Source organism: Antechinus flavipes, chromosome 4 (genome assembly GCF_016432865.1).
Source record: "Antechinus flavipes isolate AdamAnt ecotype Samford, QLD, Australia chromosome 4, AdamAnt_v2, whole genome shotgun sequence".
Taxonomy (NCBI): Eukaryota; Metazoa; Chordata; class Mammalia; order Dasyuromorphia; family Dasyuridae; genus Antechinus; species Antechinus flavipes.
In genome coordinates this window covers 330,960,146-330,982,494 of record NC_067401.1, presented here as the reverse complement: position 1 = coordinate 330,982,494, position 22,349 = coordinate 330,960,146, and the positions used below count along the sequence as shown (strand labels likewise).

Sequence of the window (22,349 nt, the reverse complement as noted above, 5' to 3'; positions counted from 1 at the left end):
CTTGGAGTCAGTTAAATCTTCCTGAATTAAATCCAACCTCAGATACTTACCAGTTCTGTGGTCTCAGATAAATCAATTTAATCCTGTTTGCCTCAGTTTCCTCATCTGTAAAATGAGCTGGAAAAGGCAATGGTAAAATGCTCCAGTATCTTTGCCAAAAAAACTCCAAATGAGATCATCTAATGGATGAGCAAAGTGAGGTCTGAAGGAATTATTATTATTATTTTTATTATTTTGTTTTTTGCTAAGGCAATTGAGGTTAAATAACTTGCTCAGGTCACACAGCTAGGAAGTGTTAAGTTCTGAGATCAAATTTGAACTCAGGTCCTCCTGACTTCAGGGCTGGTACTCTATCCATCTGGACTGGAGGAATTATTAAGAAATAGTTCACATAGTAAGTACTTAAAGACTTCTTGACTAATTGAATATCCAGTGGACATAAAAACTTGAGAGGTCCCAAGTTTAGCATCTGCAGCTTTCCTCAGACTTTTTCAGTTACATAGCATATTCCTCCCCTCCCCCAATCTACTTATTTATTGTTCATTTTCTACTTCCAATTTTAGATTCTCCTCTGAGCCCTATAGCACTATATATACACATACATATATATATACACACACACATAAACACACACACACATACACACACATACATACGTATTTCTCTTTACTTTGTCCCCACATTTTATATGTACATTTCTTTTAGGCAAGCCTTAAAAATCATTGTTCATTGAGTGATCATTACTTTGTAGTTTTAATCTTTTATTTACAGAGGTCTTATGCCCCCAAATAGACACTGTGCTCCATGTGAGCAAATGTTGTTATACGTCTCAACAGCTTCCATAGCATCCACTATTACACACTGAACATTCAGCAAGTTTTTTTTCCAAATATTTAAGTTTTTCCTAGCATTAAATGAATTTAAGGAAAGTGATTTTTTTAAATGAAATTTACTCATTCATTGCCCTTTAGTATGAGCATTAAATCTATCTTTTTTATTCAGATCTCAGTAAAAACAGTTACTATTTTGTCACCACATTTCACTTAAATCTTGTTTACACAGTCTAACCACACATTTAGCTTTTCAACAAAGATACTTTTTCAACAAAGTACTGATGTTCAATAAATGGACTGACACCCAAATCATTTTTTTTTTGGCTATATTTTTCCATAACAGGACAATTCCATTCCCTTCACCCTACATGTACACATGAATTTATTCCTTTGGAAATTCAACAACTGTTTTCTTTATTTCTCTAATTATCCCATGATTATTTATTCTTCAATTGAGAAACTGTTTTTGAAAAAGTTCTCTCATCCCAACAGTATATCCCACTATTTTATAATTATATTTATTATTTTAAACCCAGGGTAAATGATAATTTTTTTTCTACCAAGGATCTATCAATTTGGTAAGAAAAAGAAATACTGTGGATTTGGGATGAGAAGACATAGTTTGTAGTTCTGGCTAAACCTTAAATAGATTATTTAGCTACTTAACCCTGAAGAGGTAAATATCATGTGATTGATGTAAAGAAAACTTGATGCTCTCAGTAGTGACTGTTTCCCCCTAAAAGACTATAAAGGAACCTAAGTCAGTATACCTTGAGTAAATTAGCCACTGACTAGGGGCTAAAAATGAAGTTTGAGAAAGAATTTTTCTGTATTGAGAATTATTGCTATATTTGGTGGAATGACTTAGTGGTATGAATTAGTTATCAGATATTAGTTTGCTTAGATAGAAGTTAAGAGAATGAAAGTCAGTATGCATTATGTTTTAGGGTATTTTTGGATATTTTCAAGTATGATCCCTGCAGAGTCTGTCACTTAGAGAATGAAGAGGGAAAGGACTAAGGAGTCACATAATAGGGTCAGATATCCTGCTATTTGTGGCTAGATTGTGTGTGCTCTCAATCTTAATGCCAATTCCCAAAGAATAATTCTAGTCATGAAAAAACTCTAAAATGTGAGATATCTAAAAGGTTCAGTTTTGAGCCACCAATAGTATCCAAATAGTTAAAGAAAATGCCCAGGGCAAGGAGTAGATTCAGAACACAGCATCAGAGTACATGCATATATCAGTAACCCATGACAAATTCACTAAACCTTAGTTTTATTATATGTAAAATAAGATCCATAATCCTCATACTACTTACCTTATATACAGATAAAGCATGCTCATATAGAAAATAATATTTAATGTTCTTAATAATTATAAAGCACTATCTTTGTTCATGGCTTTGGGTGAGTAGTGGCCTATGTTTGGCTTTTAGTTTCCTCATCTGTAAGATGATGTGTTTAAGCTAGCTGATTTCTAAAGTGCTTTCCAACTCTAAAATCCTAAGATTTTTATATGTTTATTTAAACACAAAGCATCCCAAAAATTTTAGTGCAGTTTTAAGCTTTAAAACTACACTAAGACTTTTAGAACACCCTGTATGAGAACTATTATAATGCCTCATTAAATATGTGTATAATGGAATAAATAGTAAGCACTGTATAACTATTAGCTATTATAATGATGATGATAATATCTACTGTAACCTGTTACAGTCATTCTGTTCCAAGCCTTAATTGATGTAATCATCATTTGTGTTCATATCTCATAAATTCCTGACATTAACTAGATTAAATTCTTGGGATTCAATTCAATTCAAACAGATTTGGTTTACTGTTTCTTTGCACAGAACTATACAAAAGAAATGTTGGGGTTCATGCGACAAACCTACCATTTTTTGTTTTCTCTGTTAACACCCAAGCTGATATCTGAAGGAAGAGTGGTTCTGTCTGTCAACTCTTCTGTCTTAAGATGATTCGAGTCTGAGGCAGAGACAGATAGGCTAGCCCCATTGCTAACCATGACAGCCGGAACATCAGACACATTAACGCATTGATTTTCCAGAGGAAGAGAAGGGGCTGGTGGAGGAGGAGGTGGTGCTACAGGTGGAGGAGGAACTACTGATTTATTCTGTAGGTCTGTATTCTGCTCTTCTGAAATGGGAGGAGACTCTGTCTTCAGATTTTCTACTCTGATTTCTAAAGGTTCTGCCTTGAGATTGGACGTGCTAGAAACAGCTTTCTCTGGAGGTGGGCGGGAGGTTGACTGTTTGCTTGTTTTTTTCTTGCCCCGTGAAGTCCCTGCTGCGGCTGTTTTGCTGGAAGCTGGCTCCTTGGAAGCTTTGGAACGAGATGAGGTGGTAGAAGTTGATGGGGAAGACGATGACTTGGACACAGTTGTTTTTTTCAAGTGAGAGGAACTAGCTAAAATAAGAAAGAAATTGGGTATTAACTTTGTCTTCAAGACAGCTTCCCAGTGAAGCACCTGAATTGTAGCTCCCAATGATGTTTGAAATAAATTTATTTAAAATGCAGAAATACTTAAAAAAAAAAAGATAGGAAGTATACTACCATAAAGCAGTACAATAATTTAGCTGTTCCTATAATTCTGATCAATGGCCTATCATTTGGTACCCACTTAAAAAACCTTCTTTTCCAAGGGGTACATATTGAGAATATATGGAAGTATATGGCCACATCTGAAGAATAGTCATGCCTTAATTATGAAAGGAGAAATCTTTTTATTCTTGGTTTCTGATGACATAAATTGTAAATGTTTTGATAACAGAAGCAACTACTCTAATTTCCAAATTATCTAATTGGTATATAAAAATAATAATAGTTAGGATTATATTAGGATTGTATAAATCCCATTTTCCTGCCTCTGGTCGACTGATTTATATCAATTATTTCTGGAAAAATAATTTAATTGGGCCTTCCCTCAATGCCTTTCTTTTATTCATCACATCAAACTCCACTGGCTCCTACATAACACATTTGTGTTTTAAAAGCCTTATAATCTATAAATTATTCCGTAGATTTCTTCTGTTGTAACTTTATATGTTTATATTTGTTTCTTGGGATAAGCATGGATTGATTAATGTATCTTATCTTTGTACTTGTGCAGAAACTCCACAGATAAGCCTTTTCTTGTATCAATACAGTTAACAGAATAATTTATGTAAACAACAATAATGCTGTCTATTTAAATTATATTTTAGCATTTATAAAGTGTTTTGCCATAAAATTTTATCAAGGCAATAAAATTCCTAAGCATCACAAATTAGTTATTTTGAATTTTTTGACTCAGATGTTTCAAATTTGCAATAATTTTTTTAAATAGGCAAAACTATTTACTGTAATTTTTCAATTTAATTTAATTTTAATTTTTAACAGGCAAAATCTTTACAATATTCACTTACTTTGAAAACCCTTCTTAGAGGTACAAAGACAGGATCATCCCAGTCCAGCTCTAATTTCTAATTGGTGAAATGTGAATTATGATCTTATTAAAAATAGAAATTTTACTTTCTTTACTTGCCATCTTGGTCCAGTTAAACTCTAGGAAGTCATGAAGGAAAACAACAACAAAAAATTTTCCTTCAGGAATGCTACAGCTGCTTCTGCAAAGTTGTATACTTCTGAGAGTAATGGAATGCCTTGGGGAGATTTTTGCCTTCCTTTAAATGCAAGGTAGATGAAAGAGAATGGTTACTGTCTCTATTGTTTAATGGTAAAAGCAGACAATTTGGAAACCTATATAATCTATATTAAAGTAATGTCATACTAAACAATCCTCATCACTTTCATGCCCCAAGATAACAATGTTACCTGACTGAAAAGCAGGAGCTGAAATTCTCCAGAGTAACTATGTTACCTTCTCCCCTAGATAAAAATGTTAAAATGAAACACCTGCAGAGCCTCAGAATAACCCTTCAAAAGTTGAGAACAGTCTCCAGAACTGACTCATTGGTTCATTTCAATAAAACCTCAGAAGGCCACTCTGTTATCACTCCTGGAATAACCATGTACTTATTCACAGCAAAGGATCATCCTTTCTTTCAATATCTAGTGTCCAAATGGCTGAAGTACTTACACTCTCTCAGGAATGCTACCTTAAAAATATAAACAAGTTCCGAAGTCAAGTATTAAGACTAATTCAAAATCTCTTTTCTTTTTCAGTTGGGCTAGAAACTTCATAAAAGCAACTGTTTCCCCCCTTCTATGAAACACCAACTTTTTGCAAGGAGATTTCTAATCATTCATAGACTGGGGGAGAAAAGCTAAGTGGAAGAGTTAGTATATATCCCTACCAATTTAGAATCTACCACAACTTAAATTTTTTTAAAAATTGGTTTAAACATAACTCCCACAATATCAATACTAATTAATTTCTTTAAACAAATCTTTTCTTCTAAGATAGGATAAAGGTAAGCTCTGCAGAGATAATTTAAAAATGGGATGTTTTAATCTCAGAGAATAAGAAAACTAGTATTTGGGACTCTCTTGGGTTCCCACTCATCTCACTTCAAATACTGCCACCACCACCAGTTAGTAAGTCAAACTGGGAAATACACACAAATACACACATAGACACTTTCACACCTTTAAGGTTCCAGAAGGAAGACCTTCCACAAAGCATTCAATGGCTCCTAAAGCCTGTCAGACAAGCCAGATTGAGACATTTCCCTTTAGAGCTTAGTAGAAGTAAATGAGATGGGCCATTGAACCTGGGGTGGAAGTGAGGAAGTATATAAGGCAAACAGAGAAACACTGAAAGACACACACACACACACACACACACACACAGAGAGAGAGAGAGAGAGAGAGAGAGAGAGAGAGAGAGAGAGAGAGAGAGAGAGAGAGAAGAAAAAGAGAGGGAGAGGGAAGGAAGGAAAAAGGGAAAGGGAGGGAGATTGTAACAGAGACAGAAACAGTGAGAGACAGAGACAAACTGACAAAAACCACACAAAAAAAGGAATCATCCATTTGTATAAGTAGATTGCAGAGATTTAAAGCATTGGGATTAGACATCTTTATTAAAAAAAAAAAAGGAAAACAAAAGCAAACCCTGATCATTCCAAAGAAAAAAAGCCAATAATTAATTACTTTTCTAATATCTTTCAGAAATATAATATATGACGTAGCACATGAAGTGTTTTTATTTACCATGGAAAAAGAGCTACTCAATTATTTGTTCTAAGGGTGAATGACACACAAACACACACACATGCATGTATGTATATACAGACACACACAACTTTTTAAAGAAAAGAATATGGGCTTTATCTTGTATTAAGCACATCTGTACTTTAAGGAAATTTGAGTACTAGCTACATGAAATTCACTATGCTCTATTAAAATATTCACAGGCAATTTATGGCTAAATGTGAGTGTTTTGACTGTTTATATCCAAAACCTAACTAATGGTAAAATTTTATCTCCTAGGAAGAAAAGTGGTACAGTATACATATCCTTTGAAATTACTAGAGTATCCTGAATATAGGAAAAATAAATAGGGGAAGACAGCAAATAAAATTATTAGCCACAGACTTGCATGCATTTAAATAAAAGAATTTGAATTATACGCAACTCAAAAGAATAGCAGAAAAAGTGTTTGTGTATGTCATTAAGATTTTTAATTTCATTATTTTGAGACAGTAAAATTAATATGATTATACTGTGGGGATCATGTTTTCATGGAAGAAATGAAAATATTTTCAAAGAAAAAACAAGCAAACCATATACCTTCTAGTTCAGAATTTAAATGTAAGGGACTGGTAAATAGGCAAACTTATACTTAATATACTCAAGTATATTAGTTTATATCTCCTAACCTGTGGAACAAAGATCACTTCAATTTCAAGAAAATTCCAAATTTATTGCTTTATGCAAAAATATTAGATTTGCTGTCATTTTGCTTAAATATACCAGTCCACTACCTTTAAAGAGACAATTAGTGCAAGACCTAGGGCCAAGCACCCAAAACCCTCTTGAGAGCCAGGCATGCATGTATGCCATCCACACCAAAAAAGGGGCAGTACTCACCGACCTCTCGGGTCACCCCTCGGCTTGTCGGCTTGGGTGGAGGAATGGGGGGCTGCTTACCAGGAGCCTTGGTGGTTTTTTTACTGGGTGGTGCTTCATCACCCTTGTGGCTTGCCTGTACAGCAGCAGCCCCTTTTGGAGGTACAGCTGCTTTTTTGAGTTTAGGTTTAGGCTTGGGCTTAGGAGGAGCTGGAACTGGGTGTGCCGATGTTTCAGAGTGATTTTCTACAAATGAGAAAGTGAACAGAAGCCGACAGATACAGACACAGGTCACATAAAAACAATGAACAAGACAGATGATGGCAGCTAGATGGTTTTATTTGACTTTCGGGAAACAAAAAGAAAGTTTTTGTTTTTTTCTCCTTATAACAGGCAATGCATGGGACAAAAGCAAAGACTCAGAAGACAAAGAAAACTATGGTTCATTCCCTGAGTATTTCAGTTTTTCTCTGAATAAAACAGATAGGAAAGCCATCTACTTACCAACTTCTTCTCATGTTACTGTGAGGATTTTTATAAACTTTTATGACAAGATTAGTTTTAAACTAAAATCTCTATTCCCCAAAGTGGTAGCAATCCACTCCAGGAGTATTTCATTCACATTCAAGTTATTTTGGATTTTGTCAACCCTCTTCCCTAATAAAAACTAAAAATATACTGATATATGATAAATATACTACTGACCAACTGTTTTCAGGAGATCTTTTTCTTTTATCATCAAGATATTCGGTTCTTATATGAGAATAATTATGCCATTAATATTATTGAGAAAGAAAATATGTAATGGTAAAAGGCTGCAATGAAAAATTCATATTTCGTTCCAAATGGCCTGAACATATATTTATTTTTCTTAATAGCAAAAAGAAAACAGTACCATGCTTTGCCCATGAGTTCACAAAACCCATGGAGCATATTTTGTTGAAACTGAAATAAAAATGACAGTGCTTGGTGTGCATATAGACTTGAAGATTATTTGCAATAATGCCATAACTCTGCAGGAGCTTGTAGCTTGTAGGTTAAGAATTTAAAATAAGCACTCCACAGGAGCAGCAATGACCCCTCTTCTTGTCATGACTTGTAACATCACTGGCCTTTGATCTGCAAGTCTTTTGCTTGGGCCACCAAGGACTTTCCTCCAAGTTATTTCTATCTGATGCAGAGAATACTTGCCAGATGTACCTAAAAATGATTTGTGCTCAATTCATTGCAGTGTCCAGTACAAAGAGCAGTGTCAAAAATCAATAACTCCCTAAGGAAAGACAGACTCCATATATTATATTAGATCTGGCACTGTGCAGTTAAGAATAAACAGCTCTTTACTTGCAGGACTTCCACATATGCCCCTGACATGTCAGGCTGCCCCTTCCTCCCCTCTACCTTCAGAATAACCTTTGATTTTTTTTTTTTTTTGGAAAGTGCTTAGACACAACAACAGAGATCTTGGACCCATACTTGATTGTTTTGCAGTAAGACCATTTAGGGATATTAAAAATAACAACCTTTGGAAATGCACTAATGGAATCTAAGTGGAAAGATCAGTCTTTCGGTGCTGATAAGAGTCCCTGAAAACAAACTCTTCAAACTGCTTTGGGTTATTCAGTAGGTTTTCCCTTAGCATTGATTGTTTTTAATATTAAAACTCATTAAAAATTGAGGGCTAAACAGGATTTAGTTCATAATGAAATCTAATAAAATAAACAATGCCTTCACAGGCTCTGACTTCCAATGACTGGAAAGACCAGAAAAATAATTTTTTTTTAATAAAGAGGACTTTGTTTAAATTGCATATATTGGTGAATATGATGTGAAAACTCGTGTACTCTATCGAAGATAAGGATCTTAATCACAGGAGCTATGATTTTTATTTCTTTGGCAACAGTGGCCCCCATTCCATCCTTCACACAGAAGCATAGTGGAGTGCTCTGGACACCATAAAAATTCAATTAATTTTTCCCAGCTATGTTCAAGCTCTCATTGACTATACCAGCTCATGGTGATCATTCTTTCCTTTAAACTATTTTAACACTTATTTTGTGGATTGCCTACGTGGGAAGAATTAGGTAAGTTGGTAGTATTGTCTTTCTATGTATATTGGACTAATTAAAACAGTTATTAGGACTCCTCTCCATTCCTTACATATTCGTATTTTGTATATAATTTGTATTTTCCTTTCTTATTAATGCTTTCTTGTTAAAGTAAGTTTCTTGAATAGAGAAAATGCCTTATTTTTGTTATTGTATCCCCAGTACCTAGTTCAGTAAATGAGACATTGCAAGTATTTAAATGCTTATCAAACTGGAGACAGAGTCTGTGTCAAATACCTTTCTGTATCCAGAGTTCCAAAGGCAGTGTCTCACGTGGTGCTTAGGTTGTGAAAAGTGCTCAACAAACTTTTGTTATTGATGACATACATGCTTAATATTATATTGGAGGCAAGCAAATCTTTCATAATATATATCATGCATTTAAAGCCTCATTCTTTCCCCTTGTGGGATCTCTGTTTGTTGCCAGAAGCTGTTTCTTTAACGTCATATCCTCAAGAAAGTAGACTTCATAGTTTGGGAACAAGACCACTTGCTCTTTAGCATCTGGGAATCACAATCCCCACTGGGAGAAAAGTAAACAAACTACCCTAGGTTTGCCAATGTTGGAAGTCCCCTTAGGCTCATCAGAAGTGAAGTCTGTGACTTTGCTCTTTTACAGTGGGTCACCACAGAGTTATGCGCTCAGCTTATACTACATCCACTTGTATGTTTATACTGGCAGTGTCCTTGTCCTTAAGTATTTTTTCATGTGTAATGTTCTTTTTTTTTTTTTTTTTTTTTGAGGAGAAAGACTAGCCTTCTATTTCTTGTATAACACATCAAGGCACAGAGTGGTCTGAGGCAAGATACAAATGTAATAGATCAAAATGAGTGTCCAGAGAATATTGTTAACTGGCTAAAGAGTTGTTGCCTACCAATTTAAAAAGGAAAAATCAACTTTATTTCTGAAAAATAGATTAAAAGCTGTCTTATTCTATAGTCACACAAATCTAGTGATATCATATAAATTTTCTGAATTTTCTGAAATTTTGTCATTTTAATACAAGGTATAAGAGTCCCACAACTTATAGCTATGATCACGGCTTCTAATCGGAAATGTATATGGAAAGCAAGTCCTCCCCTTTTCCAGACTGAAACTTCTACAAAATATCAACAAGTCTTGAGGACAAGTAAATAATTTCAGATTCCTGGTATATAAATTCAAATTTTGTTTGGCAGATTGTATACCAATTTTCTCTCAATTTTAAATGAACTTGTTGAGAAAAATGGTAGTAGACTGATAGCTTTCTAGAAACAAATGCAGTAACAAAATAACGCTAGGGCTCTTGCTTACCATCCAAAAGAGCTACCTATCACTTGTACATATAACTCTATAAAACAGATTTCTTAACTTAGAAATCAGGAATTTGATTTTGTTATCCTCATATTTCAGTATAATTCATGTCCTTTGTAGTGCTATGTATTTTAAAACATTATTCTGAGTGCAAAAGTTTCATCAGATTGCCAAAAGGGTCCCTGACAGAAAAAGTTTAAGAACTGCTACTCTAGTGATTCTCTGACATAATAAAATACTCCAATGTGGAAATAAGAGATATTAAAGAGCTCCAACGTACACATGAAAGAGGGTTAAAAGAGTCCAAATAAATATCATTGCACGAGGACATCCATCCCCAGGACAGAGACAATCCCTCCACTTTCACATCCAATGCATAACATTTCTCTTCCCACTTGACAATGATGTTTTAATATTTTCAACTGAAATATTTATATCCTAAGAATTATATGTATGTGTATATACGTATGTATGTATGTATGTATGTATGTATGTATGTATGTATGTATAAATTAGCCTGGGCTTTAAAAGCACAAGACAGGGTTGAGTGAATCTAATACATTTATTAGCAGATGGAGAAACCTTGCTTAAGCTGAAAAGGAAGCATAATGCTGATATCGCAAAATATGGAGTAAATTAACACTATTTAGAGGTTAGTTTTTTAAGTATTGTTCAAAATGTTAAAAGAATGCCCATCACTTTCTTTTTCACAGTTTACAATTTACTGAGGATTCTAGCTCTTTGTGTGCAAACTAATGAAGTTTAGGATGCAGTTTCAATCTCTTTGAGATTCGATATGGCTTGAACTGTAATATAAATATAAGAAATAATCTATCTACCTATGAAGTGTAGGCACCATTTTTTCCCCTTGAATGTCAAAGCTGCAGAAATCTAATTTACACAATGATGTCAGCAACTTTTCATTATGTTGAGATAAAGGAAAAGTTTTCTTTGAAGACAAGCCAGTTGGACTATTGACACCACACAACAACCCTGTAAGCATTAAGGATGACATTGTTAGGCAATGAAGGAAATGCTTTATGAATGTGAAAATTATCTCTCAATAGACAAGTCACAGATGGATTTGAAGTATAACAGTTTGGTAGCACATGACAATTGGACTTAAAAAAAATAATATGCTACTACATATTTCAATTGGGAGATTTAATATCAACTGTTTACTTTAGACTGCTTTAACTCTTTGTGTTCTTCTGTCCTTTATTAAATTGTTTTTTAAAGTCTCATATTCTGTCCTTAAGATTATCAGAAAGGGATTGAGAAAACTGTCTTTGATACATAAGGTGAAATGAAGTAATTCATTTTCAACAAAGTCAAAGACCCTTTCTCTATGTTTTAAAGGTAACTTAAACTTGGGATAAGGAATAATCAAACACTTCCCTTTGATTTAGAAAGTCTATTTTGACAGGAGGTTATAAAGTAAGTAGACTTTTTAAAAAGACCTTAGGTCAAGATAACATTTTTTGCTTCTTTTGTCCTTTTCACCTCATCTTAAGAAGATATATTTGGAAGACCACAAAGGGAAACAAGGACTGGAATAGCTGGGGGCTCAGTTCTTGAAATTTCTATAGAACAACTCTGGCCCAAGCCTCATTTACCATGTTGCTGCCACTTTGCCCCCAGAGAACAGTTTGAAAAAGGCTAGTAGGCCTTCCAGAATTGAAGGCAATCAATCTGTTGCAGCAAGAGGACTCACTCAGGCTCATAATAAAGCTTCTACCCACTAGATTTCCTCTTCAGATCTAAGAATGATGCAAACAATCAAGACTGTAATTACTGAGAAGGCAGCAAAGCAGGAGTTTTATCTACATTATGGGTGCTATGTAAATAGTTCATATTTCATTCTGGTGTGAAAATATGCAGCCCCGAGTACCAGTGACTCTAGGTATACTATCTTAAAAGGTTTGTGGTACAAGCACTGATTCAAATGATACTATCAGAAATTTCGAAAAAAATTTTTTTCCTAAATTCTAAAATAATGGGCACAAATAGCAGCAATCATTGCCCCAAATCAGGCTGCATTTTAATCAGTATGCTGATGCTGGTTAAAGAAACTAAATTAATCTGAACTTTCTCCTTGGTATGATAGATTAAAATTTCAATTTGAACATATGGAACTATGTGGGGAATTACTTCATATGCTATATAAAGTTCTTTTACTTAAATTCTAGTTATCTTCTATCTACTTAGGTATTAGCCAGATCTTGTTTCAAGAGCCACTATTGACATTAGAGGCAGTATTGATAAACTAAGACTTAGTGCTCAATGTTGAGCAGTATTGAAGAAAAAAGGACTTGAGTTTCTTTTTAGTTTACCTTTCTTATCTTCTGTTTTTTCTTCCACAGTTGTTGCTTTTTCAGACAAAGAGCCATTACCTTCTTCAGACTTTACTACATTTTCCTCTTGTGTGGCCTCCTCTCCGATGGGTATCATGTGCCCGTTTGAATTTTCAAAATTTACAGTTACATCTCCATCTAAAATGGGGAAAGAAACACCTAGTTGTCTAACTTGACAGCTTTCTCAAGAATCAGCTTTTCCCATATTTTGGAATAGTACTATAGGATTTGGGGAATTTTAAAGTCTCCTAAAAAAAAAGAAAAATCTATTATTTTATTAGATTTTACTAAAAAGTTCAGGCAATAGAAAAAAGGCTATTAGCCTTAGAAGCTCTTAGAAAGATGATATCTAAACCATTATAAATCACTGGGGAAATAGCCTATTTATAAACATTTTTGGAGAAGGAGGCTCCCTCCAGCTTAGGTATTTTTATGTTTATCATTTAAATATTTAATTATTTCACTCAGAAATGGAAAGATGAAAAGAACAACCTGAAAAATGCTATAAACATTTTAATCATCAGTAAAACACAGAACACAAATGCAAATACATCAATAGCAGACAATGTTAGACAAATTATCAGTGGGAAAACGAACATTTTCCAAAAGTACCTTCTTCAATCAGAATTTTTTTCTCTGACAGCATTGCACACCAATATAACTATTATTTGTGTAAGCTAAAGTCCTATATTAGTATCTCATTGTGGTGTGGAGGAAGCCTGGATTCTTGAAGACTACACCATTTGAGTATAAATTGTAATAATTCCTAGCAAGCTGGAGATATTTAATAAGAGTCAAGAGTATGGAAAAATTTAGACAATTACCCAGGCAATCATGAAAAAGTTGGTCACCAAATCATCACAATGTTTTGTGGAATTTTTGTCCACCTCAACTAAACAGAAAGAGACAGAGAGAGAGGAAGGAGGAGAAGGGGAAAGACTGAGGGAGTCTTCATATCCATATAATTATGCATTTTTTTCAAGAATCAAGATAATCAAGGGCAAGGGGTTTAATCTTTTTTTTTTTTTTTTTTGCCAGGATCCCTCTGGCAACTCTAGGGAAGCTTATGGATCTCTTCTTAGAATAATGTTTTGTTTTTTTTTTTTTTTAATTTAAGATAAATGAATGAAATAAAATAAACAGAATTACCAAAAAAAAAAAAAAATTATACTGAAATTCAGTTATCAAAATGCAAACAAAAGGTAAAAATTTAATTGTCATGTGACCCCACATGGCAAACCTTTGATTTAGAGAAAAAAAGAGTTTTTAATTTTGATGTCATTATTATCATGGAAATGTTGGGAAAACATCAATTTTAAAAAATTATGTGTGATTCCAAACTGATATCTATTTAACATGAAAATTCAAAGTACATTCCTTAACATTTCTCTACTGCCACAGCATATCACTACAAAACCTGAAAGGCTTTCTCTGCCTCTTTAATTTAGTAGCTTAGTATATTTTTGAAAAAGAATAAAATAAATCAGACCTGGCTGTCACTCAATAAGCTCAAAGAAAAAGAACGTACAACCTAAAATGGGACAAAAGAGATTCAAAGTATGTGTCATCAGCTTTTCACTCACGTGCAGATGAAAGCAAAGAACACTATCCAGAATAGAAAGACAATCTGCAATCCAAGTCCTTCATTCAAGAATTTCAGTCTAAACAACACTGATGCCATGTTGTTTATAGAGTTTATTGCGAAAATTTAAGTCATGAGTGTCAAAGTAATTTGAAGGTTGCATACTTTGAGAGATTAGATCTGTGATTTGTTAGCTGCTTTGATGGTTAACAAGAACCCAAAGGTTCCCAAAGAGATATAATCACTTAAAAATACTGATTGTGTGTGTGTATAGAATTTGGAACTTCCATTGAAGATGAAAACTGTAAATCTAATTACAAGAAAGAGTATCTTTCCTGTTGAAGAGGGACTGACTTCAAAGTTAGAAAATTAGGTTCTATTTTCATATTTATTACTGATTCCTTAGATATATTATGTCTATTTGAAATTCCTTTCCTGTAAAATGAAAATAACAACATGTATACTTAATGAATATGTTTTAAGCAAGAGGAGAACACTAATCCACCATATACTAGTTTAGAATTAAATACAAAAATACTCCACAACTATTACACTTTGAAAAGATGAAATTAGTCCAAGATGATTCTATTAGCCTTTACTTCCAAAACTTGTAGAGTTTATGTAATGAATGAAATTTTGTAGGAATTCAGTTTATTTAATGGAAACATTTGTTGTTTTATATAGAAACTATTTCTGTCTGTTAGAAAAAATTAGAAAGAAATTCTAAATTTTAATATTTCATTTGGGTGTGATAATAGCTCTATGTAAAAATATGTATTGTCTCAAATCTTATAAAACATCCACTGAAGACAGAACTCGGGGCAATGAACCAAAGCAAAGGATTTGGGGATTTTTGCTAAAAAGGTGACATAATAAACCTGCATATGGGATTATTAATTTGGGGTTTTAATATTTTGATAACTATATTTCAATATGATTGGTTTCCTTTATAATTCTATGTACTTTATAAATTGAAAAAACATTATTCTGAGGAAGGGTCTACAATTCTAGACAGATAGATAGATAGATAGGCCAAAGGATGTATGACATAAAAAAGGTTAAGCATCTGTGCCCATCAGTAGTGGTGACACATACCTATATTCTCTGCTACCTGGGAGAATGAAGTTAGTAGATTGCCTTGCTCAAGGGTTTTTCAGTGGGGTTCAACGTGATCAGGTGTCTGCAGTAAATCCAGAAGCAGGAAATGAGGGCTGAATGAGAAACAATGGGCCTAAGGAAAAGCAAACCTTGACTTCCAATTTTTTTGAAAAAGCATCTTTTCTAAAGTATTTTATAAAGTACTTTTTAAAAAAGAAAATTACTAATGGCTTTAATTAAGTAAATGTGAAGAAGTTACTAAGCATTATCTCTTATAGCTGTGTTTACTCTTAGATATTCCCACTTTAGAAATAATCTATGCTGAAACAGTGATTAATTTCTAAACTTTTATATATAACTTATTAGCCTTGCCTCAAACACTTGATAAAAAATGGGAATGAGATTTTAATAAATAAAAATAGAATTTATACTGAAGAATCATACCATGAGTGAAAAAAGAGAAATGAAAAGGCATTAATTATTCAGATGTTAATTTTTAAGCAGAAATATCTGGTGCCAAAATAAAATTAAAAGAGCATAACTGTACATAAATTCAAGTTAAAACTAAAAATTGGAAAATGTGATCAGGGTAGGAAAGCAGAAATAATGTTTTACAATCTTGGATACTTATTCTTTAATGAAATATATTTTTTTTTTACTTTGACTCAAGATAAATGACATAAAAATGAAAAATTCAAGTGGAAAAGAGAAAAATATTTCTCAAATATATTCATGTTGGCTTACAAACTTTTTTTGGTTTTCACTGTGTATGATTGAAATACATTTCCAGAAATGTAAATTTCTCCAGAAAATAATTTATTTATACAAAATGAATTAACCTTACTTTTCTTTTTTTCTTTGCATTGGGTTAGTGGTTAAAAAAAAATATGTGGAAACTATTTTACTGTTTAACTTTATTGAACTTTACATATCTTATATTCAAACCATAATTGAAATTCCTTCATAGATTTATATAACTGGCATTTAAATTTAGAAATAAAAAAAAGGGAACAAAATTTAAGATGTCTTGGCAAAGAAAATTAATGTTTTCATATGTGACATAAAAGGCTCAATGAAATAACTTTTAGATGCCAATAGAACATTCAGCTTGCAAAGCTACCATAAATCACCATCATTATGAGAACAGCTTATATTCTTTAGCATTTACAGATATCCTGTCTTTTATGTCACACATTAAAAAAAAAATTTCTTAGTAATATTCCATAGCCTATCTTCATTTGCCATGTCTTTGCATCTACTCTTTGGGTTACTTAAAATTAGTTTTATTTCCTCTGAAATCTTAGTGTTCTATGATTTGCAGTCATATGGCATTAGGGAAAAATAGTGCTAAAAAGATGGGAAGGGAGAAAAGGAGGGAGGGAAGAAGAGAAGAAGGAAGAGAAGAAAGGAGAGAAGGGAGGAAGGAGGAAGAGAGGGAAGAAAGGAGGGAAGGGAGAGAGGGAAGAAAGGAAGGAAGGAGAGAGGGAGGGAAAAAAGGAGGGGAGGGAGGGAGGAAAGGAAAGAAGGAAGGAAGGAAGAAAGGAGAGAAGTATGGAGGGAGGGAGAGAGGAGAGAGGGAAGAACAGACCAAAAATAACCAAAAAGGAGAACCCAAACCCTATGTAAGACTATTTGTAGCATCTGCCCCAGTATAACTAATGATGTTCTAGCTTGACTGGCTTCCTTTTCAACCAAAGTTTGGGCAATAATTTGATTTTACTCAATTTGTTTTCCCAATGTGATTGCACAACCTCATCTCTTTCAATTGATTATGAAACCCAATGAAGAGGGTTTCAAGTGTACTCAGTCTTGATTTTAATTAATTCTGTGGCATTTTCATAAAAATGTTTAGAGAATTTTAGGTATTCATAGGGATTTCTTCTGTTTGGAATTTGTATTAGACATCTTCCATGACATTCATCAATATGTAGAGTTAGAAAGTTTATGTTCAGATCCTGCCTCTGCCATTTATTTTCTGTGTGAACCTGGGCAATCCACTCATCCTGTCTGGGCCTCAGTTTTCTCATCTGGAAAATGAGGGAGTCTCTAGGGGTCCCACTTCCTGTAGTAAATTTATGATCCTATGATGTTATGTGGAATATATTTCCATTTTACATTTTGCTTGATGTTGATTAAATTGTTTTATGTCATTTAACATATATAGGACTGCTTGCCATCTTGGGGGGGGGGGGTGGAGGGAGGGAGAGGAAAAAAACGAAACATAAGTGAGTGCAAGGGATAATGTTGTAAAAAAATTATCCTGGCATGGATTCTGTCAATACAAAGTTATTATTAAATAAAATAAAATTTAAAAAAAAATTGTTTTATGTCAATGTTTTTAAAAAATCAATAAGTAATTAATTGTGACTGTGAAAGTATAATTTGCTATAAAAAAAAATCATCTGTGAAAGCCTACCTGTTTCTTTCTCATATTTTCATTTAATATATCCTCTATGTGCCAAAAATTCATAAAAATTTAGTGGAGATGGGAATGTAGGTACATATGGATTGGTAATTGCTCAGTTTTTCTTAGCTGTCTTTGGGGGGGGGGGTGAAAGTATATAAGAACATTTCTACTCTTTTAAAGATCATGCTTTTTAAATAGCATAAAAATCATCATTTTAAGCATGAATTACTCTGAGATACATTATTAGAGTCAGCTGTTATTTTTGTCTTCATTTTCTTAAATATCAGTGTAATATCCACAAATCAATGAATACTTCCATGATAGACTCTGAATGTAGTGGTTCCACTCTTGTTCTTAATAATAGATTACTCTAGAAAAATTAACAAGTTTCTTCACTCCATGCTGTTTTCTTTATAGTGTCATCTGAAAATGTCTTCAAAATAATATGACAACTGGATGCTATGACAAACAATTATAGGCTCATTTTCTCCTTAACTATCTTATTATTTTATGTTGCTCACTGCTTCTCATCTTATACTCTTATACTTACATTCTAATATTTCCATTGACCATTATGTATCTTTATTTGGGTAAAAAAAATAAAATAAAATCAAGTATTTGCTGGCTTTAAGTCATTTCTGGTCCTTCTGACTTATTTTTGTGGCAACCTTTTGTACTATTAAAAATTTTTTAAAGAAATAGTGACAGTCAATTTCCTTAATTTTACTTGTTTCCCTTTTTTCAGAGTCAAATATTTATATAATTTAGTTTGGAACGGCTTTACCTTTAATCAACTGATGATCTGTCTTTTTATACAGATGATTCTCTTCTTAAGCTTTCTGATTCAAATTATATAAGGAGAATTTTGAGCAGCCTGTCAGCCTTTAGTCTCTCGTTTATTGATCCAAAATATCATTTTCCAGCATAATTTTTTGCTGTTATCTGCCCATCTTGTATTAAAGTTACTCAATATCAATATATATTATAGAGAGAGAATTAGTTTGGTAGATTTTATCAAATTATTCATAAAATTTCTCTACTTCATTTTCTGAATTGGATAGTACATAAGCTAGAAATATCTTTATGATGGTTTATTTCTTATACTCAATATAAGCACTACAAAAGGAGAGACGGATAAGTATCCCATGAAATATCATTTCTTGCTGCTTTGGGGCAAAAAATAAAAATGACTTTGCCAACTCCTTCACTGACTTCTTTTATGGAGTATTTGTAGGTCCAACTTTCATTTAACTGTAAATTCTCTGTGTCTTGTTTAATATAAATCAAGAATGTCAGTTTCTCCGAGGGTGGAACAGCTTATCAATCACTGCATATAGATTGTACATTAAGAGAACCCAATAATTGATTAAAGAACTGTATGATTCTTAGTATTTTCTATCATCTTTTATGTCATACCACGAAAGTCACTGTGGAAGGATGAGAGGGCCACATAAGACTAAAGCTTAACTGAAGACTATTAAAAAACACACAAAAAGTTCATTATTTTCTAGTAAAGAATCCCTCTGTCTCTTGGTAGACTGGTCTTTTTCACACAGTATACAGACTTCATTTCTGCACATATTCAACATCAGTTCTATTTGCTTAAACTCAATAGAACTTGCATGTAGTTAGCATAGTTTTTAAGAATCCAGGGTCAGTTCCACACTACATGAAATATTAGAGTATGGTTTATGGAAGTGTCTGGTTTTTAACTCAGAAAGTAAAAGCTATTGCATATGATAAGAACATATAAACAAAATTCTTACCCTTTAGAAAAATATTAAAGAAATTTTATAACTTAAAATAAAAATTATTGAAGTAGTTTTACATATATAAGAAAAATAAGAAGTTGAGAAAATGGAAAGTTGTATTCTAAAAATGCTGCAATTTGAGGAGGAGAAAAAGGACCAATTGGAGAGAAAATTCCAGGTAAAACAAAGTAAGAGTTTTGGCTAAGTAGTTGACACAGGACTGAGGAAGATGCATAGGAAACTGAAAATTATAAACTCAAGTGTGTAAGCTTAGGTTAAGTCTTGACACCATATCATGAATAATATTTAAATAAGAGGTTATGCACAGAATAATGGCACTTGAAGAAACCCATACTTTCATGAAGGTTACTCATATTTCTCATGCTAGACATATGTATGGGATGGAGATGAGGAGAAGGAAGAGAATTGTATTCATTTAAGAAGAGAACTATTTATTCAAGAGATTAAAAATTACACCTAAGTGTTACCAGTGTAAAAACTAAGATTTAAATAGGGAAGAGAAGCATGGTCAGAGGACTGAGACACCTTAGATATTTTTTGAAGAGGATGATTGATAACTAAACTTTTTAGGACTTGTAGAAGGACTTTTCTTTAAAGAACTCTTCATGCTGAAGCACCAAGTAATAGCAGCTAAGCAGACCATTTTTATCAGAGAAATTTTTTTATACTCATCCCACAAGCTCTATAGGAGGGCAAACTTTTCTCATACTATCTAGTGCACTGAAGGTCAAGAAAACTAAGGTAAGGGAATGAATCTTCATCAATGAAAAGAAGAAGCTGTTAACCAAGCAGAGAACAGCTTCCAATCTCTGGGCTAGAGCTAAAAACAGACTGAAACTCTCAAGATAATTATTGTTGGAGAGATGACAGAAAACTTTCTCAAGCACTTGGCTGAAAACTAGAAGGCTGATGCTTGTTCCAGTCACCATACAGAACCTTGAGGAATGAGGTAAGCTTTTATAGAATATATGTTCCTGCATGTATATGATAAAAAAAAAAAAGTTTAAAGTAAACTTCAGTAATTTCCCTGACAGTTCTAATATCAGCTTATTTTTTTAGATAATTCCCTTTATGCTTTTTAATATTGAGCTGCAAAAGTTAAAAGGGAAAATTAAAACAAAGAAATAAGTACGAGTTGATGCAAGAAATCTTAGTCTATCAAGGAAGTATCACCATAGATAGAGGAGAATAAAAACCAAAAAGTATACTAAACACAGTTTTAAACTGTGAATTTTAAATCCTGTTTTTGGAAAAAGTCATTCTCTCCCCATCTTGTCTGCTATTCTTCTGACAAAAAGACAAAGCTTTGGCCTTTCTAATCTTTACCCACATAGAATGACTAGTCTTTGAACTAAATTTTCTAATTTTTGTCTTCCTTTTAGAGATTTATAAATAAAAAGGCACAGAGATGTTTTGACTTTGCAGATAAAATTAATAGCTCAGAGTTGACATTATAAAATGGATTCTTAATTTGCACTCTGAAAATACCTCCCCTTTCTCAACGCCTCCAAAAAGATCACAAAAGTCATTCTGAATGCAGTCTACTGAAGGATTTTTTTTTTTTTTTTAATGCTAGAGGAACACCTCCTACCCTTACTATTTCAGGATTGCTTGGTTTGCCCTTGACAGACTGATGCTGTATGATATAATAGGAAAAAACATAGCTTGAAAGGTATAAAGAAACTAGTGATGGTATAAATTAATTCATAACTATAGTTAACAAAATGCTTGGTAGGGCAGATGTTCAAATGAAAAAATAATCTATAATTGTGAGAATTCTGAGAAAGTGACATATGTTATTCAAAATATGTTTGCCATCTTTTTTGAAAAAGACCTGGATATATAACCAATAGTTGGCTTTTCTTCTTCAACTGTACTACTATGACTATTAATTACTACAACCTTAAAAAGATCATATCATCTCTGTTCAAGCGGCTTCGTAGAAAAAATGCTGTAGCACCTCTGATGAAATGTTTAATAGATGAAGGAATTCTATTATTATGAAACATTCAAAATACATAATAATCCTTCTTTAATAAAGTATGTTAATAAAGATATACTATAGCAGTAGTTAAGAAACAAAGAAAGTGATATTAGATGAACCAGCACTATACCATTAAACATTTCTCATAGTAGGCCACTAATGCATTGTTGGTAGAGTTGTGAAATGATCCAACCATATATGAATGCTATGGAGTATTATTGTTCTTTAAGAAATGACCAGCAGGATGATTTCAGAAAGGCCTGGAGAGACTTACATGACTGATGCTGAGTGAAATGAGCAGAACCGGGAGATCATTATATACTTCAACAATAATACTATATGATAATCAATTCTGATGGACGCGGCTCTCTTCAACAATGAGATGAACTAAATGAGTTCCAATTGTTCAATAATGAAGAGAACCAGCTACACTCAGTGAAAGAACTATAGGAAATGAGTGTGAAGCACAACATAGCATTTCCACTCCTATTTTTGCCCACTTGCATTTTTGTTTTCCTTCTCAGGTTATCTTTAACTTATTTCTAAGTCCGATTTTTCTTGTGCAGCAAAAAAACTGTATGGATATGTATACACATATTGTGTTTAACATATATTTTAACATATTTAACATATATTAGTCTACCTGCCAATTAGGGGAGGAGGTGGGGGTAAGGAGGGGAAAAGTTGGAATAGAAGGTTTTGCAAGAGTCAATGCTGAAAAATTACTCATGCATATATCTTGTAAATAAAAAGCTATTTAAAAAAAAGAAAAAAAAATTCTGGAGAACAATCTGGAACTATGTCCAAAAGGCTATAAAACTGTGCATATCCTTTGACCCATCATTGCCACTACTGGGTCTGTTTCCCAAGGACATCATAAGGGAAAGGAA

General features: G+C 33.1%; 1 protein-coding gene across 4 annotated transcripts in view; it reads right to left on the bottom strand.

Moving 5' to 3' along the window:
- The window catches only part of PHACTR2 (phosphatase and actin regulator 2), a 247,433-nt gene that overhangs the window by 61,363 nt on the left and 163,721 nt on the right, over positions 1–22,349 (bottom strand). For 2 of the 4 annotated variants that reach the window (XM_051997880.1, XM_051997879.1), the window contains exons 4-6: positions 12,596–12,754; positions 6,885–7,109; positions 2,729–3,260 (exon numbers count right to left, since the gene is read on the bottom strand). In XM_051997880.1, coding sequence (XP_051853840.1) covers positions 2,729–3,260; positions 6,885–7,109; positions 12,596–12,754 — 916 coding nt within the window. The remainder of the gene's footprint in view (positions 1–2,728; positions 3,261–6,884; positions 7,110–12,595; positions 12,755–22,349) is intronic. The other 2 variants (XM_051997882.1, XM_051997883.1) reach the window with 2 other exon arrangements.